The sequence below is a fragment of the Serinus canaria genome, chromosome 3 (assembly GCF_022539315.1).
Source record: "Serinus canaria isolate serCan28SL12 chromosome 3, serCan2020, whole genome shotgun sequence".
Classification (NCBI taxonomy): domain Eukaryota; kingdom Metazoa; phylum Chordata; class Aves; order Passeriformes; family Fringillidae; genus Serinus; species Serinus canaria.
In genome coordinates this window covers 39288719-39316132 of record NC_066316.1, presented here as the reverse complement: position 1 = coordinate 39316132, position 27414 = coordinate 39288719, and the positions used below count along the sequence as shown (strand labels likewise).

The 27414-nt window shown below is 35.3% G+C and overlaps 1 protein-coding gene across 2 annotated transcripts in view; it reads left to right on the top strand.

Moving 5' to 3' along the window:
- Positions 1-27414, top strand: part of BTBD9 (BTB domain containing 9) — a 115501-nt gene that overhangs the window by 74038 nt on the left and 14049 nt on the right. For both annotated transcript variants that reach the window (XM_050971995.1, XM_030235909.2), the window contains exons 9-10: positions 4005-4194; positions 11449-11556. In XM_050971995.1, coding sequence (XP_050827952.1) covers positions 4005-4194; positions 11449-11556 — 298 coding nt within the window. The remainder of the gene's footprint in view (positions 1-4004; positions 4195-11448; positions 11557-27414) is intronic.

Here is a 27414-nt window from a genome sequence, read left to right as displayed (position 1 = left end):
ACTGGAATGTCCTTGGTCACCCTCTGAGGAATGCTGTTCAGTTCTTAGGAATCATCATGAACCTTCATTTGTGTGCTGTTCAATGCCTTAGGAGACTTGTTTTAAAAGGGATAAAATGATACAAATAAATATTCACTTGTCTTTTACTCTGGCAGTTATTTAGAAAAAGAAAAAGAACAAACAAAACTGAATGTGTAACAGGGAGAAACCAGTCATATCAGTTTCCTAGTGTGTGGTTCAGCTTTGTAAAAGATTGCTTTGTCTCTCCCCAAGGAAGCAGTGAAAGATGCTGGGTTTTGTCTAGTTTAATGTTGACGCCACACAAAGCCATCATATTTTGTTTTTTCCCTTTTGAAAAGGGTCACATTTTTCCAAAACAATGCAGCCTTACCCAGCAGTATAATTCAGCTCTTCTGCAGACCTAGCTTTAGGAAATTATGAAAAATTGAAGACAATCTAAATACTGCAGAATTATTTTTCCCCTTTCTGCGAGAAACATGCTTGGTTTTGAGAGAGATCTGTTCATATGGTTCCAGTTTTTTTGCTTTTTTTTTAAATCCTTTTCTGTCTGTTTCCAGTGCCACAAGGAGGGATACACACTTCCTAAAACAACTGATATTTCTGACAGCCCTCTGCAGACACAATGTTTGATGAAAGAGCCCTGTAGCAGCCAATTAGTTGGCCATGAAAAGTATGGCCAGTTCTAGTGACTTGAATGGTTTTGTTCTAATTTATTGGATTAGGAATCACAAACTGTAGCAAGTACCAAGTGAAAAATCAGCCTTCTCTGAAGTTTTTCTAATACAATTTCTGACAGTTGGACAAAAACACATATTAGTGGGATTTTCTTTTCCAGCTAAATATGGCTTGCAAAAGGCTTTTCACTGAAGCAGGTGAAAATACTGTTGATGTTTGTTTGAAGTTGATATTTTTTTAGCTCTCGATTTCTTTGAACAATTTAATTGAAGGTTCAAATTAAATATAGTTATTTCATCAGCAAGTTTCAACTCAAGAAAATAAGATAGAGTATGTTGAATGAAAGACAGGACATATGGCTGTACTTTTAATTAACTGAAAAATCTGTAGATTTCTCATTTTTTCTACCATGTAGCAAATAAACAAGGGCTAATTCATATATTGGATAAAGATTAGACTTAACAAATCTTTTGGCATGTGGAAAATAATGAAAACAAAATGCCTAATACTCCTTTAATTCTTTAATACAGTATGATCAAACTCTAAAATAATCCTTGCATACCTAATTCTCTTTTTCTCTTTAGTCTTAGCTTTCTGTTTTCCAACCCGCCAGGAAGGAAATTTTTGTCAGTTTAGTAGATGTTCAAGGAGAGAAGGAATGCAATTTTATAGTTAAAAATTGAGCTATTGGAAGCTGAACATTTAACAGATATAATCATGAGAGGAAAATCACTCCTCATACTAACTAAAACAAAAATATGTTTCTTCTAGTGTAATTTCTTGCTTATAGTTTCTTCACAATGATAATTTTGTAAGAGTCTTAAGAGAATTCTCAATTGTCTAGAGTGCAGTATAAATATATTCAACAGTCCATAATGCTTTAAATTGCTGCTTTCCTATAAAATAAGACTATGTAGTAGTCTTATCTGCCGTCTCCCTGTATGTTTATTTTCATAATTTACTGAAGGTTTATTAATGGATGGTTTCGTAAACCAGTACAAATACCCACTTTGTGCTGTTCCTTTCTGAGTTGCAAAAAATTATTTGAGGATTTTCTTTCATTTCCCCACCCACCCACATTGTAGTGAAGTCACAGTGGATAGACAGAAAGCAAAAACTGACTTGTCCAGAATGAGAGATGAAAGGAAGTAGTCTGCAGTCAGAAATGGAAGCCACTTGGCAGCAGCAGCATTAACTGTTTTTTTCGGAGTGCTTCAGGGGAAAAAAAAAAATTTGTGAAAAATCAAGTATGTTAAAAAGACAAAGAGAAACAAGCTTAAGGAGTGATAAATATGACTGAGGCTACAACACATTTTTATCTTGGAAGATCTCTGAGGACAATTGAATAACATATCTTTCTTATCTTTAAATATAGTCAGTATAGATGACCCTTAGGCCATGTCTTGAAAATTGCATTCCTTTATAAAAACACCCTTGCTAGAATTATATATACTGCCAGTTCTTCATTGCTCCATACCGCAGCATAAGACAAAGAGGCAAGAAAGTAAGTTTTAATAAATGTTTGATGCTGCTGTCCTGTAACCTCAATCATCTTCTCCTTTTTTCTCCTTTTGTTTGCTTACAGAATGTGTTTGCTTTGCTAACACACGTCTTTCTTGTTCCATAAGAGCAAATCAGATTTTTCAGCCCAAAACTGTTGTATGAACAGTAGGAAAAAAAAATGTATTTGTAATCTTCTCTTTTCTTTTCTCTGGCAATATTGGTTACTGTAAGAGCTGGATACCTGGTGGATTAAAAAAAAAAAGGAAAGAAAAATAGAAATAAGACTGTTGGTTTTGACAGTTTGTATTTGTAAATAAGTGACCTAAATGGAAGCAGATATTCTAATGGAAAAAAGAAAGAAAACTAAAAGACTTGAAAATACGGAACAGAGTCCCCACCAGAAGGTACTTTTAATAAATTTATCAAGCGTATATAAAAGATGATAATGAACATTCAGAATAGGGCGTGGCAGACCCCCTAGGGAAAAGGAACAGGATGGCACATTCTGTGCACTTCAGTAGGAGTCACTTTCTAATTAGCTGTTGTAGGGAAGACCACAGAATTACGTTAAAACCACACCAAGACAGTTTCTGTACAGTTTTTAAGGAGTTTGACTAATCAGGGTAACATCTTCTTAGGAGGGTCATGGATTAGTGCAGAAATCTAAATGTGAGAAGGAGCTGGATGACACTCAGAGGGCACGCAGGCAAAATATTGCATGAACTGAGCTGCACTACATTCAATTAATCACTTAGCTCAGAGTGTGTCTGGAATATGCCATGGAGCCTCAATATAAGCATTGGTTTTAACTCTATCTTTTACTCATTTTCTTTTTTACCAAGACTGCAATAGCTTCTTCTTCCTATTAAAAAAAACCCAGCTCTATGTAGAAGACTCTTTAAAGCCTATATAAATTGAATACACAAATAAGCTCCTTTACTCCCAGGGAGGACAGGAAGAAAAGGAAGTCAAGACAAATTTTAATTCAATGTCAGTACTCTTAGTTTGCAGTGTTAGGCTTTGCTTTATTCAGATTGTTCCCAGTGAAGTACTTCTAATGTCTAACACCTGCTCCTCCATAAGAATCTGGGAATTGTTGAGTGCATCTTTTCAGTAATAAGGGAATCAGATTTCTAGAATAGTAAAGTGGTGGTTTTAGTAATTTTTATGAGCAGACTCAGATGATAGTATATTGGGTAATGCAGTAGCTTTTCTAGAACTGATTGTTTTTCCACTGCCTTGGATTACTACTTGGCAGTGATCTTGCAGTTTCTTCCAATATGTTTTTTAAGGTGTTTTGGTTGGTTAGTGGCTTTCTTAAGATTTTGCTTCTGACACCAGTAACACAGTGAAATCACAGAGTCCTAGCTCTTCATGGAAAATTATCTCTTTTTCTGCATGCTGAAGACTCATACAGTTATATCTGAAATTTCTCATAGCTATGTTCTAGCCATTTTTGAATGTTGTAGTAGAGGGAGAATTCATCATGAAAACAGGAAGAAATTATTTCAAAATTTCTGAAGGTTTGTTGGACAAGATATTTTTTTCCCAATTGTGTTAAAAGAGTGCTTTCATATCACCAGTACTGAAATCCATCTGTTAATTTACCAAGCTATTCTGGAATCTGTGTTATAAAAACTATCTGTACCACTTGTTCATAGTTCATTTTATGTGAGTTAAATTTCCTTCTGTTGAGCATATTTTCTTTTTTTTTTTTTTCCAGTCCTTCTCCAGAAATAAAGACCACTAGCATCTGAACTGTTTTCTGACTGTATGTCTGTCATCTTTGTGTTTTTAATTTACAGTTCCCACTGAAAATGTTGCAACAATTGCAGACTGTGCCAGTGTGATTGAGGGTGTAAGTCGCAGTCGCAATGCCTTATTGAATGGAGACACAAAGAACTATGACTGGGATTCTGGATACACATGCCACCAGCTTGGGAGTGGAGCTATTGTGGTGCAGCTGGCACAGCCCTACATGATTGGATCAATACGGTAGGAGGATTAGTTTTTCTCTAAATTAGGGGCCACAGTGAAATTTTTGCTGAGCACTTATTTTCTCTAGAATGTATGACATTTGGAAATGACATTAATTAGGGGGCTAGTTTAGTAGTTGTCACTTGGCTTCTTACTTCAGTATAACAGGCATGTTAAAAATTAAATGTGTGAATTATATGTCAAGATACAGAGTGCAATTGCAGAAAATAATACTTTTCAGAGGCGTAATAGTAGTAACAGTCAAATTATAAGATTAAAGTTATATACTTATTTTAAAATAGAATTTAATTGCAGTCTCACTTATGGTTAAGTAGGTGCAGTTAATGTTATCCACTTAATTCTGAAAACAATTTTCTTGAAGAAAATCATCATGTCAAGTCAGCCAGGCTTCCTTTTTGCTATACAACTACTGCTAGTTTTTACTTAAACATGGAGGGTGTAATAAAGGTACAGCAACCTGAATATTGATTTACAATATTGGATTAATGACTGTGTTTAGGTTTGGATTGTAGTTCATTGGGCTCTTTCTACTGTAAATGTGTGTATACATATGAAGATTTTGGCTGATGGAGAGACCTAGGAAATAGATAAGAGAGCCGGATTTTTCACAGGTGAAAAGAAAGATATTCTTGCCAACTTCAGATTCCCTGAATATAAATGTTTGCGTTGTTTGTTTCATAAAATCAGGCATGCAAAACCTTGTCTTAATGGGATAATGGTCTTTGTAAATTTAGGCTGTGTAGTCAGGGACTTAATTTGTATGCTCTGTGACAAAGAAGTAAAGATTTCTGAAGTTCAGGGTACCAGTGATCAGAGGCTGAAATCCCAGACAAGTGTTGGCTTGCAACAGAGACTGTGTACATAGATACGTATTTCTAAGAGCTCAGTGCCTTCCCCCTATTAAGAGCTGCCAAGTCAGACTTGAAAGCTCTTTTATAACTGCCAGTTTCTATTTTGTGTGGTTTGGTTTTGGCCTATGGCATTGTTATGATGGTTGTACAACTCTGAAGATAGAGTTTGACATCAGATATCCTGGCAAATCCCTAACCCAACAAAAGTAGTGTTTTGTGTGTATGCAAGCTGTAGATGTTATGCATTATGCAAGTCCAGCATTGTTCTCACAGTGTGAAACAAGTTGAGTAAGTGTGGTTGGCAACTTTCCACACTCATTTGAGTTTGGTGTTGTTAATATTCTGTTAAATGTTGCATCTCAAGTAGAAAACCAAGCAGTACTCAGATTTCTTTGAATAGGTAAATGAAAATGTAATGCTAACATTTTCATGACACTTTAAACTTAAGTAGCAGTTTTTAGCAGCAAGGCTTTGGCCATATAAAAGATTAAAAGAATATACTAACTAAAATAGAAAGCTTCTCAGTTTCTGTGTCTTCCTCTCTTACTGTTTTCTGATGTCCTTCAATTGTATATCCTTCCATTGATGGATACCATCTTTTTCCAGTTAGTGAAAAAAAATGAATTTCCTGTAATAAATGCTATGCTATTGTTTATTCTTCTGCAGAAGATTTTTAATAAGTCTCTTTATTAAATGGTGTGTTAGGTGAATTAAACTTTTGGTTTCTAAGAAATAATAACTGTGTAATCAGCAAGTGTGTAGAGCAAATTTTAAAAAAATAACCCAAACATTACATAATTCAAAACTAATAGGCATTTTGTGATTTATGCGGCATTGAATTGTACAGCTACAGGTTCAGAATCTCATCTTTCTTTGTCAGTTTCCCTTCACGTATAGTGCAAACAAGATTAATAGCTTACTTTACAAAACTAACAATAATAAACATCATAGTCTGGGGTATCTTCTGACAGAGGAGACTACCTGCATTGCCTGAGACAGAAATGCTAGCAGCACGTCATTTTTCCTTTTTTCTGTACTGCCTAGATAAACAAGTGTTTTGAGTTGCAGCCATGTCTATTCAGGTCACAGGCAGCCAAGGGAAGCTGCTCCTTGGAGTGGGGAAGTGAGTTTCACTCTGTGGCCTCTACTGCTTTGGCAAGGGTCTGGAACATGTTCTGTGTTACGCAGTGCTAAAGATGATGGCAATGGTGTCTTTATTCAACATCAGGAAATCTATGTTTTGTACAGAAATCAAATCATATATAAACACAGACGACAGCAAAAAGTCTTAGTATTTCATCTTTATGGGAGCAAGAAAATTTTTTTGTTAACAGAATGTCTGCCACAACTGATGGAACTGTATTCACTGCCTGTTTTCCTGCTGTTTGCTTGTTTGAAAACTCCCTTGATCTCATGCTCCCACCTAACCGAAAAAAAATTCTAGGAGCATTTGCTTTAGGCTGGCAGTACACCATGACTACAGAATAACATTAATTCTACTACCCTCAGAAACTGAGTCCTTATACCCATGGGTTTGGATTGTAAGGGAATAATTAGGAAAAGTATGTATCTTTTTAGTTCAGAAACACAAATGTGCCATTGAATATATTTATTTCAGAGGGGGTAAATATATAAACCTTTGAAAAAGGTAGTAGCTGCTTTTAGGCTATAGAAATGGGAATATCACTGGAGAGAGCCTCCAAGACATAATATGTTACCATGGCAACTAAATTCTGAGTATGGGAAAAAACCCAGAAGAACTGTTGGTGTTCAGATATGCCTTAGAAATGCAGGGAGTTGAATGTTTCAGGAATATATATTGTATGCATGCTTTCTGCCGAAGTCATTCCAATGTCTAAGAATCTTGGCACCCTTCAAGTTGAAAGGGGCTTGAAGAGGAAGGCATCTAGCATCAAGTTGTTTCTCAAAGGAGGGTCAGCTATGAAAAAAGACCATCCAAATCAAGGCTTTGTGCACACAGGTCTTAATTTTCAAGGCAGGAAATTCCACAACTTCTCTGGGTACCCTGCGATAACCTGTTCTCAGATGTTGACAAGCGCTGGCTGTTGGGTTCCTCCCCAGCCCCAAGCCTCCTTAGGCTGAACAAGCCAACTTCTCATCTCTTGCACAGGGTGTGTGCTTCAATATCATGAATATTTTGATGGTCCTCTGCTGGAATTGCTGAGATGTATCAATGTTCTACTTGGATCTAAAAAGGAATTCAGTATCCCAGGCATGATCTAACAAGAGCCTGGTACAGAACAATCATCTCTTTCCATTGTTTTGCTGGCTCAGTTCCTGTTACTCCAGCTCCATATGTTTGTAGCCTTCATTGCTGAGAAGGCATGCAGGCAACTAACAAATGACATCTGTTCAACTTGACTCAGGAATTCCATTGGAGACCACATTGAAACTTTGTTAGTATTGAATACTTCTTCTATTTGTATAAAAATTCAGACGCTTGACTTCCACATCAAAATTTACTCCAAAATTCTGAAAGAGGTCTAAAGGCAGTCAGTGCTCAATACTATTTTCTAATAGAAAAGACATGGAAAACGTGGGGATTTCAACCCATCCCTTTCAAGCCAAACTATTCTATGATCCTATGGGGTTTTTCAAACAGTTGTTACCAAATATGGTCTTCTAGATTATGAAATTTTTAAAAGTATTTAAGAGTTTTGTTTTTTTGTTCGTTCTCAGAACAGTTAACGGAGTAATTGTTAATTTAGGTGTTTTTTCCACATAGTTGCCTCTCTGGACACAAAAGATCTTTCTCCTTTTAGTCTCTGAAAAAGTGACAGAATGTTACAGTATTTAATTTGGAATAGAAAGAAAGGAACTGGTGTGTGTAACATAGTAAACACAATTTGATTTTTAAATGGCTAAAATGTGAATATTGCAGCAGCTGCCATATCACAATAACTTTCTGTCTAATTCTCCCTGTGTTTGTCTGGAATAGAAATACAGTGCTATTATGCTACAGTCTTTGACTGATTTTTCTTATAAATTAAAAAAAAAAATTGTCAGAGTGCATGTGGTAGAGATGGTATTCTATGCCATAGTGATTTTCATGTTAGAATAAATAGGAAGACAAAAAGGATGTCTCTAGAAAAATACAATCTACTTATCCAACTTTAATCTTTTTGAAGACTTTATTGCTTCATATGAAATTGATAGATTTTTCATGTACATAGTAATCCATAAATTAACAAACAGCATCAGTGAACTTGAATGTATTTTCTGTTTGCTTATACCATCATCATAGACATCTCTTATGCTTTCTGATTTTCCATACCATTTCCACTTATGAAGCTTTTCTTTCTTTGCTGCTCATTTTCTGTGCTTGCCTGACTGGAGAGTAAAATCATGACTCAGAATGAATGATCATAGGAACACTTAAAAATAGGCAGAAATTGTGTCTCCTTTATAGGATCTTTGTAGGAAGAAAGAAGGTTTCTTGAAGCGTAACTACTGAAACATAGGTATCTGCAGAAAATTGAAGGGGTTTATAGACAACCAGAGGCAAAAATACAGCAACAATTGTATAAAAAAACTCCTTCCATGTGGAAGGGTTTTCTTCATTTTTATTTTTCTTTCTCTTCCAAGATGTGTTGCTATTTCATGTTTTAATTTCTGCCTTTTGGGTTTCTACAAGTATGCAAGTGGTTTCTGAACACAGTACTGTCAAATATTTATCTGTATGTTCTCTGTAGTGACTTACAGTACTCAGGAAGCAGATGTCATCCTGTCAGGTCCATGACTAATATTGTTTGGTTTTCTGCTAAGACTTTGAGTATATGTAGTTATATAGCAGTCTGAACTAAACAGTTACAATCTTCTTTACAGAAATTTAAAAATAAAAAATAAACACAGACAGCAGAAAATGTTTTTAGAAATGCAGAACATTCAATCACAGGGCAACACATGAGATTTAGTGACATACTGTTTAAAACAAGTACTGCAGCATTTTTTTTTCCTGTAACAGGTAGCCAATATAGTAATTTTCCTATGCCTACAATGTGAAGTTTCATTCATATTTGAAAAGCTTTTATTTTATAAAGTGAGGCATTGTGGACATGTGATGTAAAAAGCAATGTCATATTAAATGATTCACAGGCTTAGGCTCCAGATACCCAAAATAGAAATATGTTTAAATCTCACAGTGTTGCGGGGTGTAAGCTGGATAAATCTTCACTCAATTTTTCTTTCTCAGTCCTGAGGGCAAGATACACTAATGAGCTAATTTAGCTTTTTATTTCAATATGGAAAGTCCTAAGAAAATAGGGAATTTTGCCATAAACAGATGCATTTCCAATGGGTATAGTTCTGACTTTTTAAGTGGAATATTCTCCTTCCTGTCATTTAATATTCATCTTAGCAAAACATAGCTTTGCTAAAAAAGTTCAGCATGGTAATTTGCCTCTAATGTGTTACAAAGATTGTTGCCTGGCATAAAAAGTGGCCTTTGTGCTCAGTGTGCACTGGTGAATATTGTAATTGTCACCTGAAAGTTTTTCACTGCTTGTCCAGAAAGGCATTTCAAGTAGAGTAAATTCCAAGTAAGTTCTACTATCAGTCTACATCTTGGTTTTCTCCTAAAAAGCTACTAGAGAAGAAATAACTTTTTATTTTCCTTCAGAAGTATCAAAGGAACAAAAGAAGAAATCTACGTTTAGCATTCATGCAAAGTTACTTTGGGAGAGATGCCGCTGACTTTAATTCACTCATTATTTGGTTTGTAATAATTCTAAACCATATGATTTTTAAACCTATTTAATGAGATTAGGTTGATTTGGAAGAGATCAATTATATATTTTTGAAAGGAACAAATATGTCCTGTTGGCTTTTTGCTTTAAAACCAAGCCAGCTGTGTTTTAATTATGGTATTGTTAGTTGAAATTACAGTCACCAGTATGCTTCTGATATTCAAACTCTTGATCATAGCTTTGAAAACATGGATCAAGGAAACAGCAATGAGTCACCATGATAAAAAGGATTCTATCAAAAAGCATAATTAGCTACATTTTGATAGACTTTTTGAAGGAAAACAAATCTTTGGAAGTTTTTTATTTTTCCTCTTTTTTTCATTTAGAAGACTTGGTTTAAATATAAATTTTGAATCAATTCAGGACCTGTTGATTACTAGCACTTACCAAAAAAGAGGATTGTAATCAGTAAACTTTTTTTTAAGAAAATGCACTTCATTCAGTGTCTTTGGAGACCTTTCAGGTGTAGAAAAGCAGAATGGGGATAAGCAGATGAAGAAGAGGTGTTGAAGTTAAGTGGTTATGTTTTGGGGTGTGGGATGTATTTTTAAGATTATTATGATGCCACAGACAACTTTTCATTTTTTACTAAGTCAACTCTGAATTTTTTGATTTGCAAATAGACAGTATTCATATGTGCTAAAAGACTTTTGTTGAAAGTGTTTTATTTTAGCTTCTTAAAGATACCTTTTGACAGCATGTTATTTCTGATAATATTAATTAGCTACATTCAGCACCTAGAGAATTTGTTTTGAATCTGTTTGGTCACTAGACTTAATTCCACTTTTAACATTGGGATTTCAAAAGCTGAAAAGAAAGGCCTGAACTAGGATGTTTCTCTCTGAAACTTAAGGCTGTACCTCAAGTACTGAGTCCAGTTCTGAGTCAAATATCTCTTACCAACAGGGAAATAATGCCCATATAAAGAAAAGAAGAAACGTTTGCCAGATATGGGTTTTGATTTTGATAATACTTGAGCTAAATGCCATCCCTGATGCTTTAGGTCGTCTTCTCTGTAAGACAAGTATTGAAATCAAGGGCTATTCAGTATCACTTAGTGCCCTTCCTGAAGGAGTGCATGTTTGTTAAAATTATTGTCTTTCTTTTTCTTCTGCCTTTTTAGCAATTTATTTAACATATTTTTGCCTTTTTTCCTTCCTCTGATGAACCAGGACTGGGAATTCCCATTTTCTTTCTTTCTTTTTTTTTTTATATATTTCTGATATATTTTCCAAAACCAATAAAATGCAATTAAGAAGGCAGCATAATCCTTTTAATCACCTAATTCTTTTTTTCTGTCCTCTCCTTAACTGACTTTTTGAAACAGATCTTTGCATCATTTCTAAAAAAGGCAGTGCTGTGTGGCAAATCAATTAAAAGTAATTGGATGAATGTAATAGATTAATGTTTATAAGTTGGTTATTATAAACCGGTGAGTCTATTACTGGCCTCGGCATAATAAGAATGGAGCTTGAGATGGCAAAAACAGTAAAGACTTTGCTGAGTGTTAGAGGTACATTCCAAAAGAAACAGTTACATTTAGAAATAATTAAGTGCAGAAAATAAAGGGCTGGAAAAATATTAAAGTTGGTGTGATGTTTGTTTAACTTACCTCTCAAAAACTTCTTCTGTAGGTTGCTACTATGGGATTGTGATGATCGGAGCTACAGCTACTACATTGAGGTTTCAACAAATCAGCAACAGTGGACCATGGTGGTGGATCGCACAAAAATTTCCTGCAAGTGAGTTGAGTTTTTTCCATTCATTGGCACAAATCAAGAACTGGAAGCTGGGGTTTTTAGTGGGTTTGTTTGTTTACTACTTATATACATTACTGTGGAAAGAATGATCATTGCATAACCTGTAGATTAATGCAAGACTTTCAGAATCAATTTCTTAAGATTGGTACTGGATCTTCAGCCAATCAGTTGGATTCTTTGTTCATAAAAAGTCTGCCTACTGTAGCCTTGGTTTTGTGATCACTAGAAGTTAAAGTGTGTTGTTCTGGAGGGCACATGTTTATGGTGTCCCTGGATGTCAAACTACCCTGCCTTGAAAAACGTGGTAGGAGAGGGAAGAGAGCATACTTTATAAAGGATTTTGCTGCTCAAATGTCTTTCTCCCTTATCAAAACACATTAATGTATTGTATGACATCCGAAGAGAGTGAGGAGAGTGAGCATAGGGACCAAACCATAATAGATCACATGGTTGCCAAAGCTTGATCTTGTCTCTGTTCAAAAATAGAGTACTTGACTTATGCTTTTGAAACCCTCTACTTTTGAAAAGCACCCTTCCAGAGAAAAAGAGTGCTCCTTAAGCAGAGATAAAGAAGAGAGAAAAACTTCCATTTTAATTTCAATACTTAAATCAGGAAAAATCAGGCACAAACACTCTCTAACTGTATACTCTCCACTGGCTTTACTGCAGTTTCTGATGATGAAATCCATTCCTCAAGTATGGAAGAATAATTTAGTGCTGAGAGTCGTCTTAAACCATGTGATGATGATTCAAATTCCTAGCAAAGAATGATCTAGATACTGGTCATGGGACTGAAAAGACAGTCTGCACATTTATATATTATGTATCTGGAAGCCAGATATGCTCAGCATTCAGTGAATGTTGATGGGATGTGATTCCCTGATTTAACCCCAGGGAAGCTCAGAATTATAAAAATCTTACCTCTTTCATTTTCCCTGAGTCAGTTTTCCATAAGATGTGCTTTCTTTCTTTGGACAAATTCAAGTCATCAGTTTATATGGGGCCAGCCCCCACCCATCTTGTATTTGTGTCAACCAAAACAAAATTGATTTTACAAATTCAGAGGCATTCTGAATTCTCAGTTTGTCACATCAAGCAAGAGAGCTATTCAGTCCTTTGTAGCAGCACTGCTGACACACATTTTTCTAAAGTTTTATATTTCGTCTCTTAACAAACAGTGTGACTCAAATGCTTTACAATGCACTCTAGATGTGTTGGAGAAGGAGAACTTGACACGTCCTTTCAGTGCCTGTAAAGGGCAGGATATTGATGAGCAGAAAACCTGGGTTCTGCCTGCAGGTCTGGAGAACGATTAAATCTTCACTCGTTCTCAAAGACATCTCAGCATAATAGATAAAACTCATCTTTTTGTCTGCCTCCAGCAGTGGGAGCACTAAAAGGCTGAAACCACAAAAGGGAGAGGAAGAGATATCAGGAATCTTTGTGCACTTTTTCCTTTTACATTTTGGTTTTGAAAGCCTTTTAACAGTCAAAGGGAGCACTTGCTTAAGTATGCACAGTGCAGGTGAAATTGCTGATAGACTGCCCAGTTGAAATATCTTTTCACCATGTTCAAACCACGCTTTTTGCGCTTTTTTTGTTATTTTCAAAGCCTTAGCCTTGAGCAAATAAAGGTACATCCCTAAAGTAAAGATAGCTGCCTTCTTTGGGTATACTTCAAAATCTTGATTCAAAACATAGATTCAAAACATACTCTGGAAATGCTCAAAGCTGTGGCTGCAGGAACAATTTTCATGTGGATTAAAGAATTGCATTTTGCCTAACTTCTTACTCTGACAGATGTGCAGTCAGTTGGCATAATTCCAGTCTTTATTCTTGAAGTCTACAGCCATGGAGTGTCCTAACACTGTATCTGCTTTAGCAGATAAAAAGACCTGGTCATGAAGCTACCAGAGTTCACTGGCCATCAAATTTCAGGTCATTTCTTTGCATCTGATAGCATTTTTTGCATTCAATTTATATCTCTTGCCTTTATGATTGGAATTATAGACTGAGGTTTTTTCAGTCACTTTAGAAAACTAAATATGTTTCATTTTATTTTCAGGTATGATTGGCAGAAATGCTGAAGTTACTTCAGCTCAAAAAATTACTTGAATTGTAACAGCAGTTTGATAACCAAGTACATGTATCATATAAATATATGAAGTAATATCTATAGTATCAATACTTTTTCTCTAATAAATATGTTAAGTATAAAAAATGCTATATAACTGCCAAATGCCACAAATGTTAGGTCTGGTCTGTAAAGAAAGAGCATTGTAATTTCATACAATGTGTAGTTACATATAGTACTGGAACACTAATTTTTTTTTCTGTAAAATACTGAAACACAGTATGATCTAAAAAAGCCATACTCTTAGTGTTTAAAAATAGTAGAATGTAGAATAGAAGTCATCATTCAGTGGTTCATGTGCTGAATGAAGGCCCTCACTTAAAATTGTTGGGTAAACTTTCAGTGTGAGGGTAGAGATTTCTTAATAAAGAGGGAAAAACTGAACCAGTCACTGCCAGGAATATGTGAAGAACTAATTTTGGCATTAGTTTCTGTAATTTAAAAAAAAAAAAAAAAGCTCAAATTGAAAACCTGGGATTGGTTGCCATGAAAACAAGCAACTTGTTTTCACTTCAGATAATTGTAACAGCGACAACAAATAGAGAAGATAGCTTTGGATTTTAACCAAAATTAACAGATGCTGGTAAAGCGGAGGTGGTACAGTTTTTCTGGTTTACTGTCATAGTGTAATGGTGAAGATACTCCTACTAGATGCAAAGGATTTCTTTTTTATCTGTCTCTCCTTCCTCTTAGCATTACACTGATAGTTTTAGTCTGCCTCTGAGTGCCTTCTGATGCTGATTTACAGGATCCTCAAGGAAAAGGAATGATCAAACTGAAGCACTGTTCTTGGGTTTGACCCACAATCAGGTTTAGTCAGACAGGTACAATGCCTACATTTGGCAATTTTTTTTAACCAGACTAGAGCATACAGAGATAGAAACAACAGTACCCTCATCTCTTTATTCCCTGTATGGTTTTGAATGCTGTGCTCCTCTCTCACTCGGGTGAAACAAAACAAATCTTTTGCTAGTGTGGTCCAATTTTGTAGCTATTTTTTTATCTCAGCCAAATCCTTTTATTTTTTTTGATGAATATTTGACATCCCAGCCTGAAATGAACTAATCCTTTGTTGATATAAAAATTGTCTTCACTTAGACTTGTGTCTTTGTTAAAGGAAAATAAGAGGTAGTTATATCCTTCCACGGACTGTGATTGCCTGCTTGACTGCAGTATACATACTGGAGATATGAGTGCAAAATAAGTGATTGATAAGGTCTTGAAATCCTGAGGTTGCCTTAACTGGCATTAGTTCTGTGTTTAGTATATTGCTGTAGACTGAAGAAAAATAACTCACTTGCTTTCCAATGTAGAAAATCAAAGTGAATGTAGTGAAAACATGGGAGAATTTCCCAGGGGCCCACATTTGAAGAGACAGAATACTTCAATGAGAAAATTTGCATTACTAGTAATATTTCCTATTAATTTTCCTGTCTTCAAAGATGTATGGCTAAGAGTTCTTTTTGTGGATAAGACTTTTTGCCTTCACTGTTTGCTGCCTAGCTTTATCACTACCTGTTCTTGCAGTGGAGTTAGACTTTTGTGGAAGTCATTAGCCTGCTGTCTTGCAAGTGTTCTGTGAGGTCTCTAATTTTTGCTCAATTGCTGGCACAAAGGGGAGGATGAACTCTCTGCCAAACACAGACCTCGACAGACACCTTTGATAATCGGGAAGTCAAAGAAAAGACTCTGAGAAAAAAAAAATTAAATTATGTTTAAAGAGCATGTATTGGTTTTGGCAGACTACTGAAGCATGAACTTCCCCTTTAAACTATCAGTGTGCTGCTTCAGGTTGTTTTAATGGCATTTTTAATGTAGTATTTTGTGTAAATTAATAATTCAGTGCTCAAAGGCAGGAAGTGACAGGCTACTCCTAACCTTTTCTTCTCCCAGTTTTAAAAGCCTGAAGAAAAAACTGCATGTCTGTTATCTTCACAGGGGAAGCTTGTGTACCTTCCTAAGTGAGAGCCAATTTATGCATACTGGTTGTGTAATTGACAATTTTCACATGCTCTGTGGAGGCTATTTTTTTTCTTTTCCACAGTAAGGTGTTTTTCTCCACACAGTGTGACAGTAATGAAAAACAGTCATGTTCCCTTCTATTTTTAAAAACATTTATGATAAGTGGACTTGAGCGTGTTAGTGTTGAACAACAGAGACTTGCACTTGTTAGGAGAATTTGCTGACAGAGTCTGAAAGTCAAATGAAAAACAAAAGATACCAAAGGCCAGTAGGAGAACCAGACCTCAGAGTTAATGACACTTCTGATAAAATAAACCCTGCAAAGACAAATACTAAGCAGGCTTTCATGGTGCTCATCAACACAGTATCAGTCTTCAAAGTGGTTATTGTGAAATGGATCTAATCCTTTGGCAGCAGGCATAGTATGTTCTGTCTAATACTGTGATGGATTTGAGAGACAATGAATATTGGTTTTAGATGGACAGTTCTAAAGCAGTTTGTCTTTATGGCTGCCTTTATGGCTGGTTGAGATTTTCTCATGGCAGGCATTACTTGGTTTCCAGGAGGTTTGTAACATACTGCATTATACATATATTTTTAATTCTTTGTTATTCAGAATGTTCTGTTGATACAAATGTGTAAAAGCTTACAAACTTAATTTTACGTTTCCATTGCTTATTGAGCTTTTGTTGTATAATAGCTATTTCAATTCTCAGTTCAGTTCCCCTCAAATTTTTTTCTGTAGCTCATGTATAAACCTAATCAATACTTTCACATGAAACAACCTTTATAGTATGGATGTAAAATTTATTATCAAAATTTAGTAACTGTCTTCTGATTTTTTTTTTTGGAATAATTTTCAACTTTGAGATATTTGCTCTTGTCCAGTGTTTCATATTTCAACCTCATGACATATTATGTGCATTTCAAGTTTTCATTCCCTACTGTATTTTGTTTGATGATAATTCACAGGTAAAGAACACCTAGAGAGATCTAGATCATGTGCTTCACCCCTAAACCCCTTTCCCGATGTACAGAAAAGTGTTTTCCCTGTTGTCTAAGGATTTCTAGTGAGAAAATACTTCTGTTCTAAACAATAATAGTAGCAAACTCAAGTTGGGATTTTTTTCCTGTGTATACTTTTGTGAAACCAGGTTAATATCTATCATGATATGATTATTTCTTCTGCTATGGAGATAATATTTGAAATTTATTAATATCTTTCCTGCACAGGGCACGTTATGTACTTATATTTGTAGTTTCTTATATTTAACCACAAGCACAGCAGTTTTTTATTCCTGTCCTCTTCTAGTTCCTGTACTTCAGTGTATGATCCCATTTCTTGAATTCCCTTGCATCAGTTTTCATTCATCATTATTCTCCTTAGCTACTTCCACAGAACTGTTTTCTTGCATAATAAAATGGCTCGAAAGTTTCTCAGCTCTCTTTCCCACTGTCTGTATGCCTGCATCACACTTTTCCTGCTGTTTCCCATCAGTTTTAAAAGTATCTATTGTCCTGTCATACCTAGAATGACCAAGCATTTTTCCTAATTTCTTTGTAGTCCTTAATTCTGTCTCATGCCTGAGCTTGCAGGTGGCCAGGTGGAACAGGATAAAAGGAGCTGTTCTTGTACCTCTGATGTCAAGCAGATTTTTTTTGACCATACTTCATCATATTTGACATGAAGTTAATTTCACAACAAAACTCTTCATGTGCCTCTTCTTCTGTCAAATGGAGTATATTTCAACTACGATTCATCCTGTTTATTTCACATGAAGCAAGTTTCACAGCAGCTCTGTGAAATCCAGATGCCTGCTCCAGGGTTGCCGAATTCACTGTGGCCACATTCATACAATACAAAATGAAATATATTCAAGCAAGATGTCTGGAAAATTGCTACACTGTGAAGCTCGATTTCAAGTCTCACTTCACAAAAATAAACTAAGAGTTCTCATTAGTCTGTTCATTATCCTGGTAATAATGCCTACTGGAACAAGTCAGACAGATATAAAGGGTTATTTTGTGTAATTATTGAGCTTTTAAGCCCTGCACGATAGAGGCATTGAAGTACATATTTTTCCCTGTGTTTTTTATGCTCACATTTTCGAAAGATTCTAATATGGCAAAAGAAGAAAGACTCCAGCTTCACAGTGCTGTCTTATTAAGCACAAAGAATTAAGATTTCACAGAGAGAAACCAGAGTTTCTATTTCAGAGCATTAGGAGCCTCTCAGCAGTGTAGAATTTCTGCATCTAACATTTCATTTGCTAGCTTCTATTTTAGGTGATTCTAGATTGATTGAAGAAGTGTCTGGCTTCTTTAAAGTTACATTTCTTTACAGCAGTTCAGCATCACAAGGTTTTCAAATTGTTAATTTGTCTGTTCTGTTTTTCTACTTCTACCTTCAGTTCCTTGTTTGCTTTTCAGCCACAATATACATGGATCTTTTGAGCAAGCCTTCACAGAGTAACAAGGAGCTCCACACTGCAGGGTCCTATTCTGCCTTAAATGTTTTTCCATGTTCTTGTTCACTACAGCTCTGCATGTACCATATTCATTAAAGTTTTGCCTTGTGACTGCCATGGTCTCGGCTCCTCTTCACACACATTGCTGTGAGGAGAGTTGTGAAAACACCACAGTAAATCTGACATCAATTTGGATGTTAGCTCAGTTCTGCCTTAGAGAAAATAAGCAATACCAAATAATACCCGCAATATCACTACCTGTTTCCTTTAGGTATTGAGTTTTTCTCTCATGCCAGCAAAGACATGAATGTCTCTTTGGAGACCAGCAGAAATAGTTAAATTAAAAATAGATATATGTATTGCTATTACCATCTAGAAAAAAATACTTTAACAAGAAAAGGCAATTCAGTATGTGTAAAATATTTGTAGTATAGTCTTCTATTCAAAATAAAAAATCAAAACAGTCTTTTACTTTCAAGAAGTTTTAGTCTTTTGTGGCAGTACATTGACTTGCCTTCAGTGTTAAATTCTCTCTCTTGAAGATGTCTTTGTATGCATGCATATATCCACGTGCATGTAGGCATACCGACACATGCACCCTCTCTGCACCTGTATAAATAAATATTACTACAAAAAAGTTATCCAAATTGTACATGTCTCCTGTGAAACTGGCCCATTTATCTGCCTGAGATAAAAAATGAATGCCTAATACCCGAATTGTTGTTTTGTAGCTATATTTGTTTACTTTGAAATTCATTGTTGCTTAAAATAATAAACTAATGAATAAGAGATACCCAAATGACCTAGAATGTGAGGGTTGGTTTTTTGTTTGTTTGGTTTGGTTTTTTTTTTTTTTGGCTGTAGCCCTTTCTTACAGGCAAAATAATTAAATAATACTATATTTATTTAATAAATAATTATTAAATAAATAATTAAATAGCAACTGCTGACATCTCCTTGTACTGTCAGGAGGCCAGTCAGTTGTTAAGATGTCAAATCAAGAGGTTTGCCCTAGTTTGGTTGCTGATATTCAGGATCTAATTTCATCAAAACTCTGAAAAGTACCCATTTGTTTATGCTGGCCTAAACAGGTACGGTCTTTAGGGTTACAAATGTTTTGCACTGAGATTCATGCAGTATTAAGCCATTGATTTATTCAAGTAATGTTTTTACCAGGACAGATTATAACCATGAAACACAAAGTCAAAGGATTACTATATCTTTGGTTCATCCTTTGAGGTCTTCTGCACTGTGTGGCATGTGGTCTTTTTTTTTTTTTAGAATAATGTTTTATCAGTTTGTTTCACGTACCTAAAGAGATGATACTTCCATTTTGCTCTTTGCTTTTCTATTACACTGAATTCCCAGAGTAAGAATTTATTTCTCAATGACAGTACAGAATATCATCCTATTACCTAATTTCATTCCATTATTTTTCTTCTATACCTGTAAACTAATTTTTCTTTCTTAATGGATTTAATGTATTTCATGTACATATTTGTTAAATCATTCTACCTTTTTCCTGATAACTTGGTTGCAAGTTTTGCCTGACTTTGTTTAGTGTTCTTTCATTATTATGAGTCATGTTTCCTTTCTTTTAAAAATTGTATTTCTGAAATTTTACTCAATTCTTTGCCTATAAGGTTCAAAGGCAGAGGGTTCCTAACTCAATACTGAAATTCAGTTTACCAGACACTATTCTGAGGGATTTTCATTTCTTCTGTTCAAAAAGTAAGAGAAAAAAAGTTGTATATGTTACTTTTGTCTGTCTTGGTTCACTTCACTTTCATGTCTAAAATTACTGCAGTCCTGGATTCAGGTTCAGGGTTTTTAGTGGGTGAGTTTCAGTCTGAGGGCACAAGGCTTTCCTTTCTGACATTGAGGTTAATAGATAATTCAGTGTGGTAGTAGAAAGGGTAACAGTTTTCCTCCCTTCCATTACCAAACCTCACTATGCTTGTATTGCTGTTGGGAGGAGGCACATGCTGATTTACTTTTTTCACCATTTTATTCTTCTTAGAGGCTGTGGTTCAATTTACAGCATTCCTTGGAGGTTTGACATGTCAATTAGATGTTATCGAGTGTAATAGAAGAGCGGTTGCTGTAAATGTGAAGTTTTTTACGAGTGGGCCGTGAAATTACACCCAAGGGAATGTAAGAGACAAGTGCAATAAATAGCGTTGGTGTACGCACTACAAAGAAACTGATTAATAGGGAGCATGTTTCTGCCTCATATCTCTAAAAGAATTGCTTATATATTTGTTTTTAATCAACTTTTCCATTGGTATGAAAAGTTACATAATAAAAGTAGCCTACAATCTGTTGTAGATTTATGGGGACAAGAAGTCTTCAAAGTTGAAAGCATCCCATTAATTGTATTATTGGGTTTGTTATGCTTTGGATAGCTTTTTTATATCTTTGCTACCAGTGTGAACATCGGGAGCAGTAACTATTGGTAACAAGTAAGCACAAAAAACCCAGTTCAGCCTCTGGGGTTATGCGGACTTGTCATGTGCATGTGTGCTCTGATGTACACAGAAGGAAGATGAACTCTCAAGTTACTCCAGTTCACAGCCTTTGTCTGCTGTCAGTTTCCTCTGCCACTGCCAATCCCCAAGGGTGTGTGTCTAGGTACTACATGCACAGTTCTTGCTACAACATAGAAATTTGGCTCATGGCATTCTGCCAGTTTCCAGCAAATTGCTAATAATTTAATTGTATGTAAGCTTTTAAAATATTGAGGAATAAAGAAAGATGACTTATTGAAACTGAAAAAAGGTGTAAGCAAGCTAAATTATGTGAGCCTATGCAGTACAGAAATGCCTGCAGTTGCCTACATTGATATGTGGAAGTATTTGAAAATTGATTGCTTCATTTAGGTAGAAGGATAATATTACATTCAGTTTTCCCATTGTTCAATATGACTATGTTTTAAACATTTTCTTTTTGTAATACTTTTTCTAAAAAAGTAAAAATGTCAGCACTGAGGCTTTGAAAGCAGGTGTTACTATATGGAGTCTTTCAAGTGAGAAGTTTTATAATGATGTCAGAAAGCCAGTACAGACTTTATGAAATCTATTGTATGTCAGAATTTTTTTTCCAGCAGGTCTGTTTTTTCAAGCCCACATTTGGTTTCTACAAGAAATCCCATGCAATACAACATTTATAGTAGTTTGGTAAAGCATTCTTATAGAGGACAGATATTTTGTTTGGGTTGGTGCAAGGGACCAAATCATAGAAATTATCCTACAAATAGCTACAAATTTAGTTCAGATGCTTTCAGAATTATGCAGTCCTTATGGGAAGTATATTTACAATAAAAACTTTCGAGGGAAAGTTTCCCAAAAGATGTTTGTACGTGTTTTTGCTTATCAATATATAAAGCTATTATGTAACAATAACTTTTAGTATTTTAGGTGACTTTTAGTATTTATTATTATTCTCACATTTATTCTAGACTCTTGCATTATTTATACAAACCATTTTTATTACCTCTGTTAGTACTTAAAGTCCTTTTTGGCTATGCAGTGTTCTTTGTTTTTTTTGCCAAGATGCATAATTAGGTCAGTTTTCCTTCTATCTCTGAGAGCAACAGATAAAAAATTGTTACTTCCAGCTTGGACCTTCCTTGCTTCCTTAGGGAGTCCCATGTTTCCTAGACCACCCTTTGAGAAAGTGCTGTCATGTCACAGCATGAGATGGAAAATCAGTTTTAATTGAGGTAGACCAGTCGTAGAATTTATCTTAATTGGCTTCAATTTATAAACCAAAACATTGATGACCTTTGATTCCTAACAATATTTTCTTTCTCATGCTTTGTCTTGCCCCCACAGTAGCTTGGGATGCTGGATGGCAAGGGGTTGGCTGAGCCAGCTACTCAGTCTGACTTCTTAAAGGGTCTGTCTGAGTTCCTATGTTAAAGTACAGCTTTAACAGGAGAGGGAGTACTCCCTTCATTGTTTAGTGCTGTTATGGTGGAAAACGTGGGTTTTATAGGCAATTTATAAGGTAGCTGCAGACCTTTTTATAACAAAGAGTATCTGTATAACAATTACTTTTATAGCATTTATGTTGTGTGATTCTGTGTTTATTTTATAGGTACTCCATAAGAGAGGTTAGTATGGTATTCATTAACAAAGCAGGGGGTGTAACATATCATGCAAAACATACTGTGGCACTCTTCCAGTAAGCTTGCTTATCTGTGCACACAATTTTATTTGGCAGCATCACATGCTGGTTACAGTCTGTCGTCTTTGTATCAGTACAGTCATGAGACTAATATATAGAAAAAGGACACAACTCTTCTTTCATTGTCCTGTTACCTGCTTTTACAAATTCCATTAAAAAAATACATAGTTACAGTTGAAAAAGTCAACATCCAAATAAGCTAAGAAGTGTTTCATCACTTACTGTAGAATAAGGCATATGTAGACAAATATTAGAATGTAAAGTGGAGGTTAAATTTGCTTCACAGTCTGCTTTGTTGGTTTTTTTTTTTCCTTGGAGTGAGGAAGAGAAATATGGTAGTTGTATGTCATCTTGGAAAGTGAGGAGACATGATGTGCACATTGAAAATGTACATGCTTAGCCTAAAGTAAGCCTTGATAGGAATATGATATGGTTATTACAGCTTGATGAATGTTAGTTACATGTAGCAGCTTACTCTTTTGTTTGACATCTTTGGCCTGAACTGGGTTTCAGCTCTGATCAATGCTGCTCTGGTAAGCCCACAGTGTGGTAGTATTGTGAAGTGCCACTGGCTCGTTAGAAAACCTCAATAAAATATAAGCTTTCCCTTCTTTCTTAATTTGTTCTTTCTGGAAGAGAAGGAAATAATGGGGAAGAATCACTATTTATGTCCTATTATGTGTAATAAATCTTTAGAAAGATAGCAGCTTTTCTTAGGAATAACTAGGAAAATATTCCAAATGCCGAAAAAACCTATTATGTTCTTTAGGAGGTGAATTGCTGTTTTGGAACTATAGATAGTTTAATGAATAGCAAGGTATTAATTTGGTTTACCTGGAATTTCTTGCATTCTTCTTGCAATAGCCTAATAGGGAAAAAGACAAGAAGAAATATGAAAGTGGTGTGATTTCTAGTGATATTTTTTCCTTTCTCTGAATAGAGCATGGTGAAGAGATTGTGAGATGCACAAAGCCATCGGGTTTTCAGCTGTTGCTGTTGGAGAGGTGAAAATTCTTGGCCCAAGAGTCTGTTTATATGTTTAAACAGAGAAAGTGATTTTCATTGCAAGGAGCTCTAAGTGAGACAGGCAGAGTAAGAGAATAAGAGAGCAAAAGATAATTATCTAAATTATGTTCAGACTATTATAGAAGACGAATATAGTTAAAATGTAATTAAATATGACAGGCTCACAGGATGCAAGCATGGCTTTGGAATGCTAATCATCAATTACTGCATCTCCTTAGGGGAGCCAGGCAGAAAAAGAGTTAGAAGTCGTGTGGCGAGGTGAGATGTAGAGTGTTAAACGCTGTAGGACTGTAACGAGGCTAATTTCTTGTTTAAAATGGAGCTGCTAGCCAAACAACTTGTAGGGCTGCATTTCAGCTTGAGGATCCTGGTATAAATCTGAGTAGTCCTGGGTCTTCTCTTCGAGATGGAAACCTCAGCTTGAGGCAGTGATTATTTCTGTTGTGAAAGTGATGGCCAGAACTGCTGCAGACTGAGCCAGCAAATCTAAAACAAATCAACCAGCCAGACAGGTGTCAAAGCATAAAAAATATCAACACTCCTTGAATATTTAATAAAGCTAAACCCTGAAAACTATATTTGTTATAGGGTCACTAATAAGCTGTACAGAGACACAAAAAGTCCAAAAGACAGCAGTGTCATTTTATGAGAGAAGTAAATTCTGATAGCTTCTTTATGATTGTGTCCCAGGTAAAGACAGTAAAAGTATTGCCATCAGTTTGAAAGATTTGTTTATTTGGCATATGGGGAGTAAAGGTGAAGAAATGCCATCCATTACACAGGACTATCTAATCCCAGGCTAAAAATGAAGTGCTTTTGATCTGCTTTAATGCTGCTGTTCCTGTTACAGAGTGACTTATGTGTGAATCAATGTGAGAGCAATGTATAAAGTTTAGAGGAAATTTTTGTAAAGACCATCAAAAGTGATTTTGAGAGTAGAAAGACAAGCTTGTGCAAAGAAAATGTAAAGTAAACACGTAGGCATGGCAGGACTAGATAAATGATGTGACTACAAAACACCTTGCAAAATAGAATTTCTACAGGGAAACTGAAATTATTAAAATAGTACCAGCATAGATAACTAGTAGTAAAAAAGGAAGCTTAAAAAAAAAAACCTTGAGGATTACCTGTGATGTCTTTAATTGAGGAACACCACTGAAAAATTGTTATGGCTCTATACATTAATAGAATTCTAAGTGAATTTGTTATATCAGCAAAAAATGCAAAAAAAAGGTCAGATATGCCTTGATAATGTTCTGTCAGAAATCTCTTTTCTCATAGGGGTATAGTTACACGCATAATTTATGTCTTTGCTGCATAATAATGTGTATACTGTAGAGGTATTGCCTTGCATATATTGACATTCTCAAATATACTGTTGCAGTCAAATCCATGGATCTTTCTAGTGAAGGTTTGCTTTGCTTATTTCAAAAATTATTCTTCCCAATCCACTTGGCTTGTTTTCTGTTTGGCTTTTCTCCTTTTTGCTAAGAAAATAAAATGAGACCCCTAATTTTCTCATTATGCAATTAAGTATGAATTCTCTAGTGGCAATATTCTTGAATTTTAATAACTTGCCTACAAATTGTATGTAATTTTGACTTTCTTTTTCCAATGAGAAGGGAGTAAAATGGACACATACCAAAATAGTAAATATTCTTAGGACTGAATTTGCTGAAAATGCTATCTAAAACACCCTCAAGAAATATTTTTATTCTTTTCCATTATATTTTGGCATTATTAAAGCAGTAATTATAATCCAATCCTAATAATGCCATTGTAGGAGAAAGTAAGGACTTGCAATGCAGTGGGAAGTGAACAAGCATAGAAGCTTCCTGGAGGAGTTGATCTGGAAGTATGTCATCAAAGACAATCTTTGAATATCTTTTTCTCTATCTCTCTTACTATCTTTTGTGCTCTTTGTATTCCCAAATAGATGCATCAGATTCTCTGGTATCACATCATGACACAGACAATGGCATTTACTGCAATGCTTGGAAATTTTGCACTGAGCTCTTGCAGTGTGTATAAATAGTAGAAATAAACACAGACCCACTTCTCTTCTATTTTGTTGTCTCCAATTAACATATTTTCTTTTCACAGAACACAAACTCTACATTAGTGTCGAGGGAGGCACAGGCTCTTCTTAATAGCTTCTTTTAGGATATTAAATTCTTCTTTAGTGCAGGCTTTAAAATATTTTCCAAATCGCTAGAGAGCAAACTGGTTTTTACATCATTGTTCTCCTTGCATAAAGTTTTTGTGTGTAAATGTCAAAGCATATGCATAATGCAAACTGGCAATGTTCTGTTATGAGAAGCAGTGCTGTGATCATCTTTTTGTCCCAGCCTCTCATCTTTGGGACACTGTAGTTCAAGGTAACAAGTTCTGTTTGCTCATTATGATTGACTGACCATACTAGAGTAATGTTAGAAGGGATGTCAAGAAGAATAATTCTCCTGTTTGGGGGGAAATGTTTAAATCATAACAATCTTTCAGGTCTTGAAACAATCAACAAAATAGTCTATTCCCATTTTATATTTTATTTTGAGCATGAAGGAACAACCTGAGCTTTAAAGTAGAGGTATAGCCACATAAGGCATATAAATAAACCATACCATTAGGTGGATAACTGCCTATGTCTGAGGCCTGCCACAAACCACACCTGTCTGTTATCATGAATGACTCTAATTACACCCATTACCTCATGGAGTAAGACCAGTAAACTATTTGAAATTAGGACTTGATTGGATTTGTAATCTTCTTTAAGCAAATATAACCAGACAGCAGTAATAAAAGTAATAGCCAACTAAATTAAGCTGAGAAATGCTATATTTGTGACAAAAGGAGTTTTCCCAACAAGAGAAGAATCAAATGTCAGACAAGTAGTCAGAAATGAAGCTGTTCATACTGCCAGACTTTGGGGTTGTCTGCTATCAGTGAGTGGTGTTCTATTCCAGTTTTACTTTGGTCCTCTTTTTCTTATATGAACCCTTCTGAAGGTATTCAGAACCTGGAAAACTATCCAGTTTTTGGGGTTTTTTTTTCTGGAAAACTATCCAGTTTTTTTCCCTGGAAAATAATCAAGTTAGACCTAACTTCATTTTATTTCTGAGGTCTTCTGTGATAGAGTCTAGTTTGGCTGAGAAGTTAAATTCTGGATTTTTTTTCATGTTTTATGAATATAAAATAATTCAAATTTTAATGTGTTCAGGTACTAAACTAGTGGAAAACTGGTGCTAAATTGAAATCTCTATTTCCTGGTATTCTTTTTGTTTGTTCTGTTGTACTGTGAACGCAAAGTTATGCTGTGTATTAGGCTGCTTGAGGTGTTACACCTCACTCAGATCAGATGAATATGAGTGAAAAACAAAGATTACAGTAGTCCCAATGTACCTCTAGTGTTCTCAGGGTAGCCTGAAAATTATTCACCAACTCTGGAAGAGTTGTCTGTTCTCCTCACTGCTGCTGTGTCATAGGGAAATGCTCACAACCTGAACTGCAAATGGTGCTTTGTGACATTTGTAACTTCCTGGAAGGACCTTGCTCCACAGAAAGAAAGCTTGGCTCCTCTTGCTCTACTGCTCCACTTGGACTGGGAACAGTTGGAGGTTTTAGGTGGTTTGGTTTGGGGGATTTTTCTCCTACAGTTGTAATTTTCTTTAAACAAACTCTGATGATTTCACCCAAGAAGTTAAAAGGAAGATGCACTTTTATTTATCTGACCTTTTCTTTAATCTGATACAGTCAATATTAGTCCAAGATTTTCAGCTTTTATCCAGGCCTTTTTTCTTTAACTATTTTCTAAACTTGCAGCTTTAATAGTATGATTGTTGTCCCTGCATACAAAGTATAGTGCTATAAGGTATGTATGAAATTGGATAAGCAGAGTCAAGACACTTAAAAATGAGGAAATAGTGCTGGAAATTCAGGCAATGAAAAATGTTTCTCCATTTGCCCTGTTAAGTGATAATAGTATGTGCTGTCCCTTGAATGCATTCTGTATGTTTTATTGGAGGCTTTTGTGACTGTGTACCATATTTGGATGTCTTTCTGAATTTT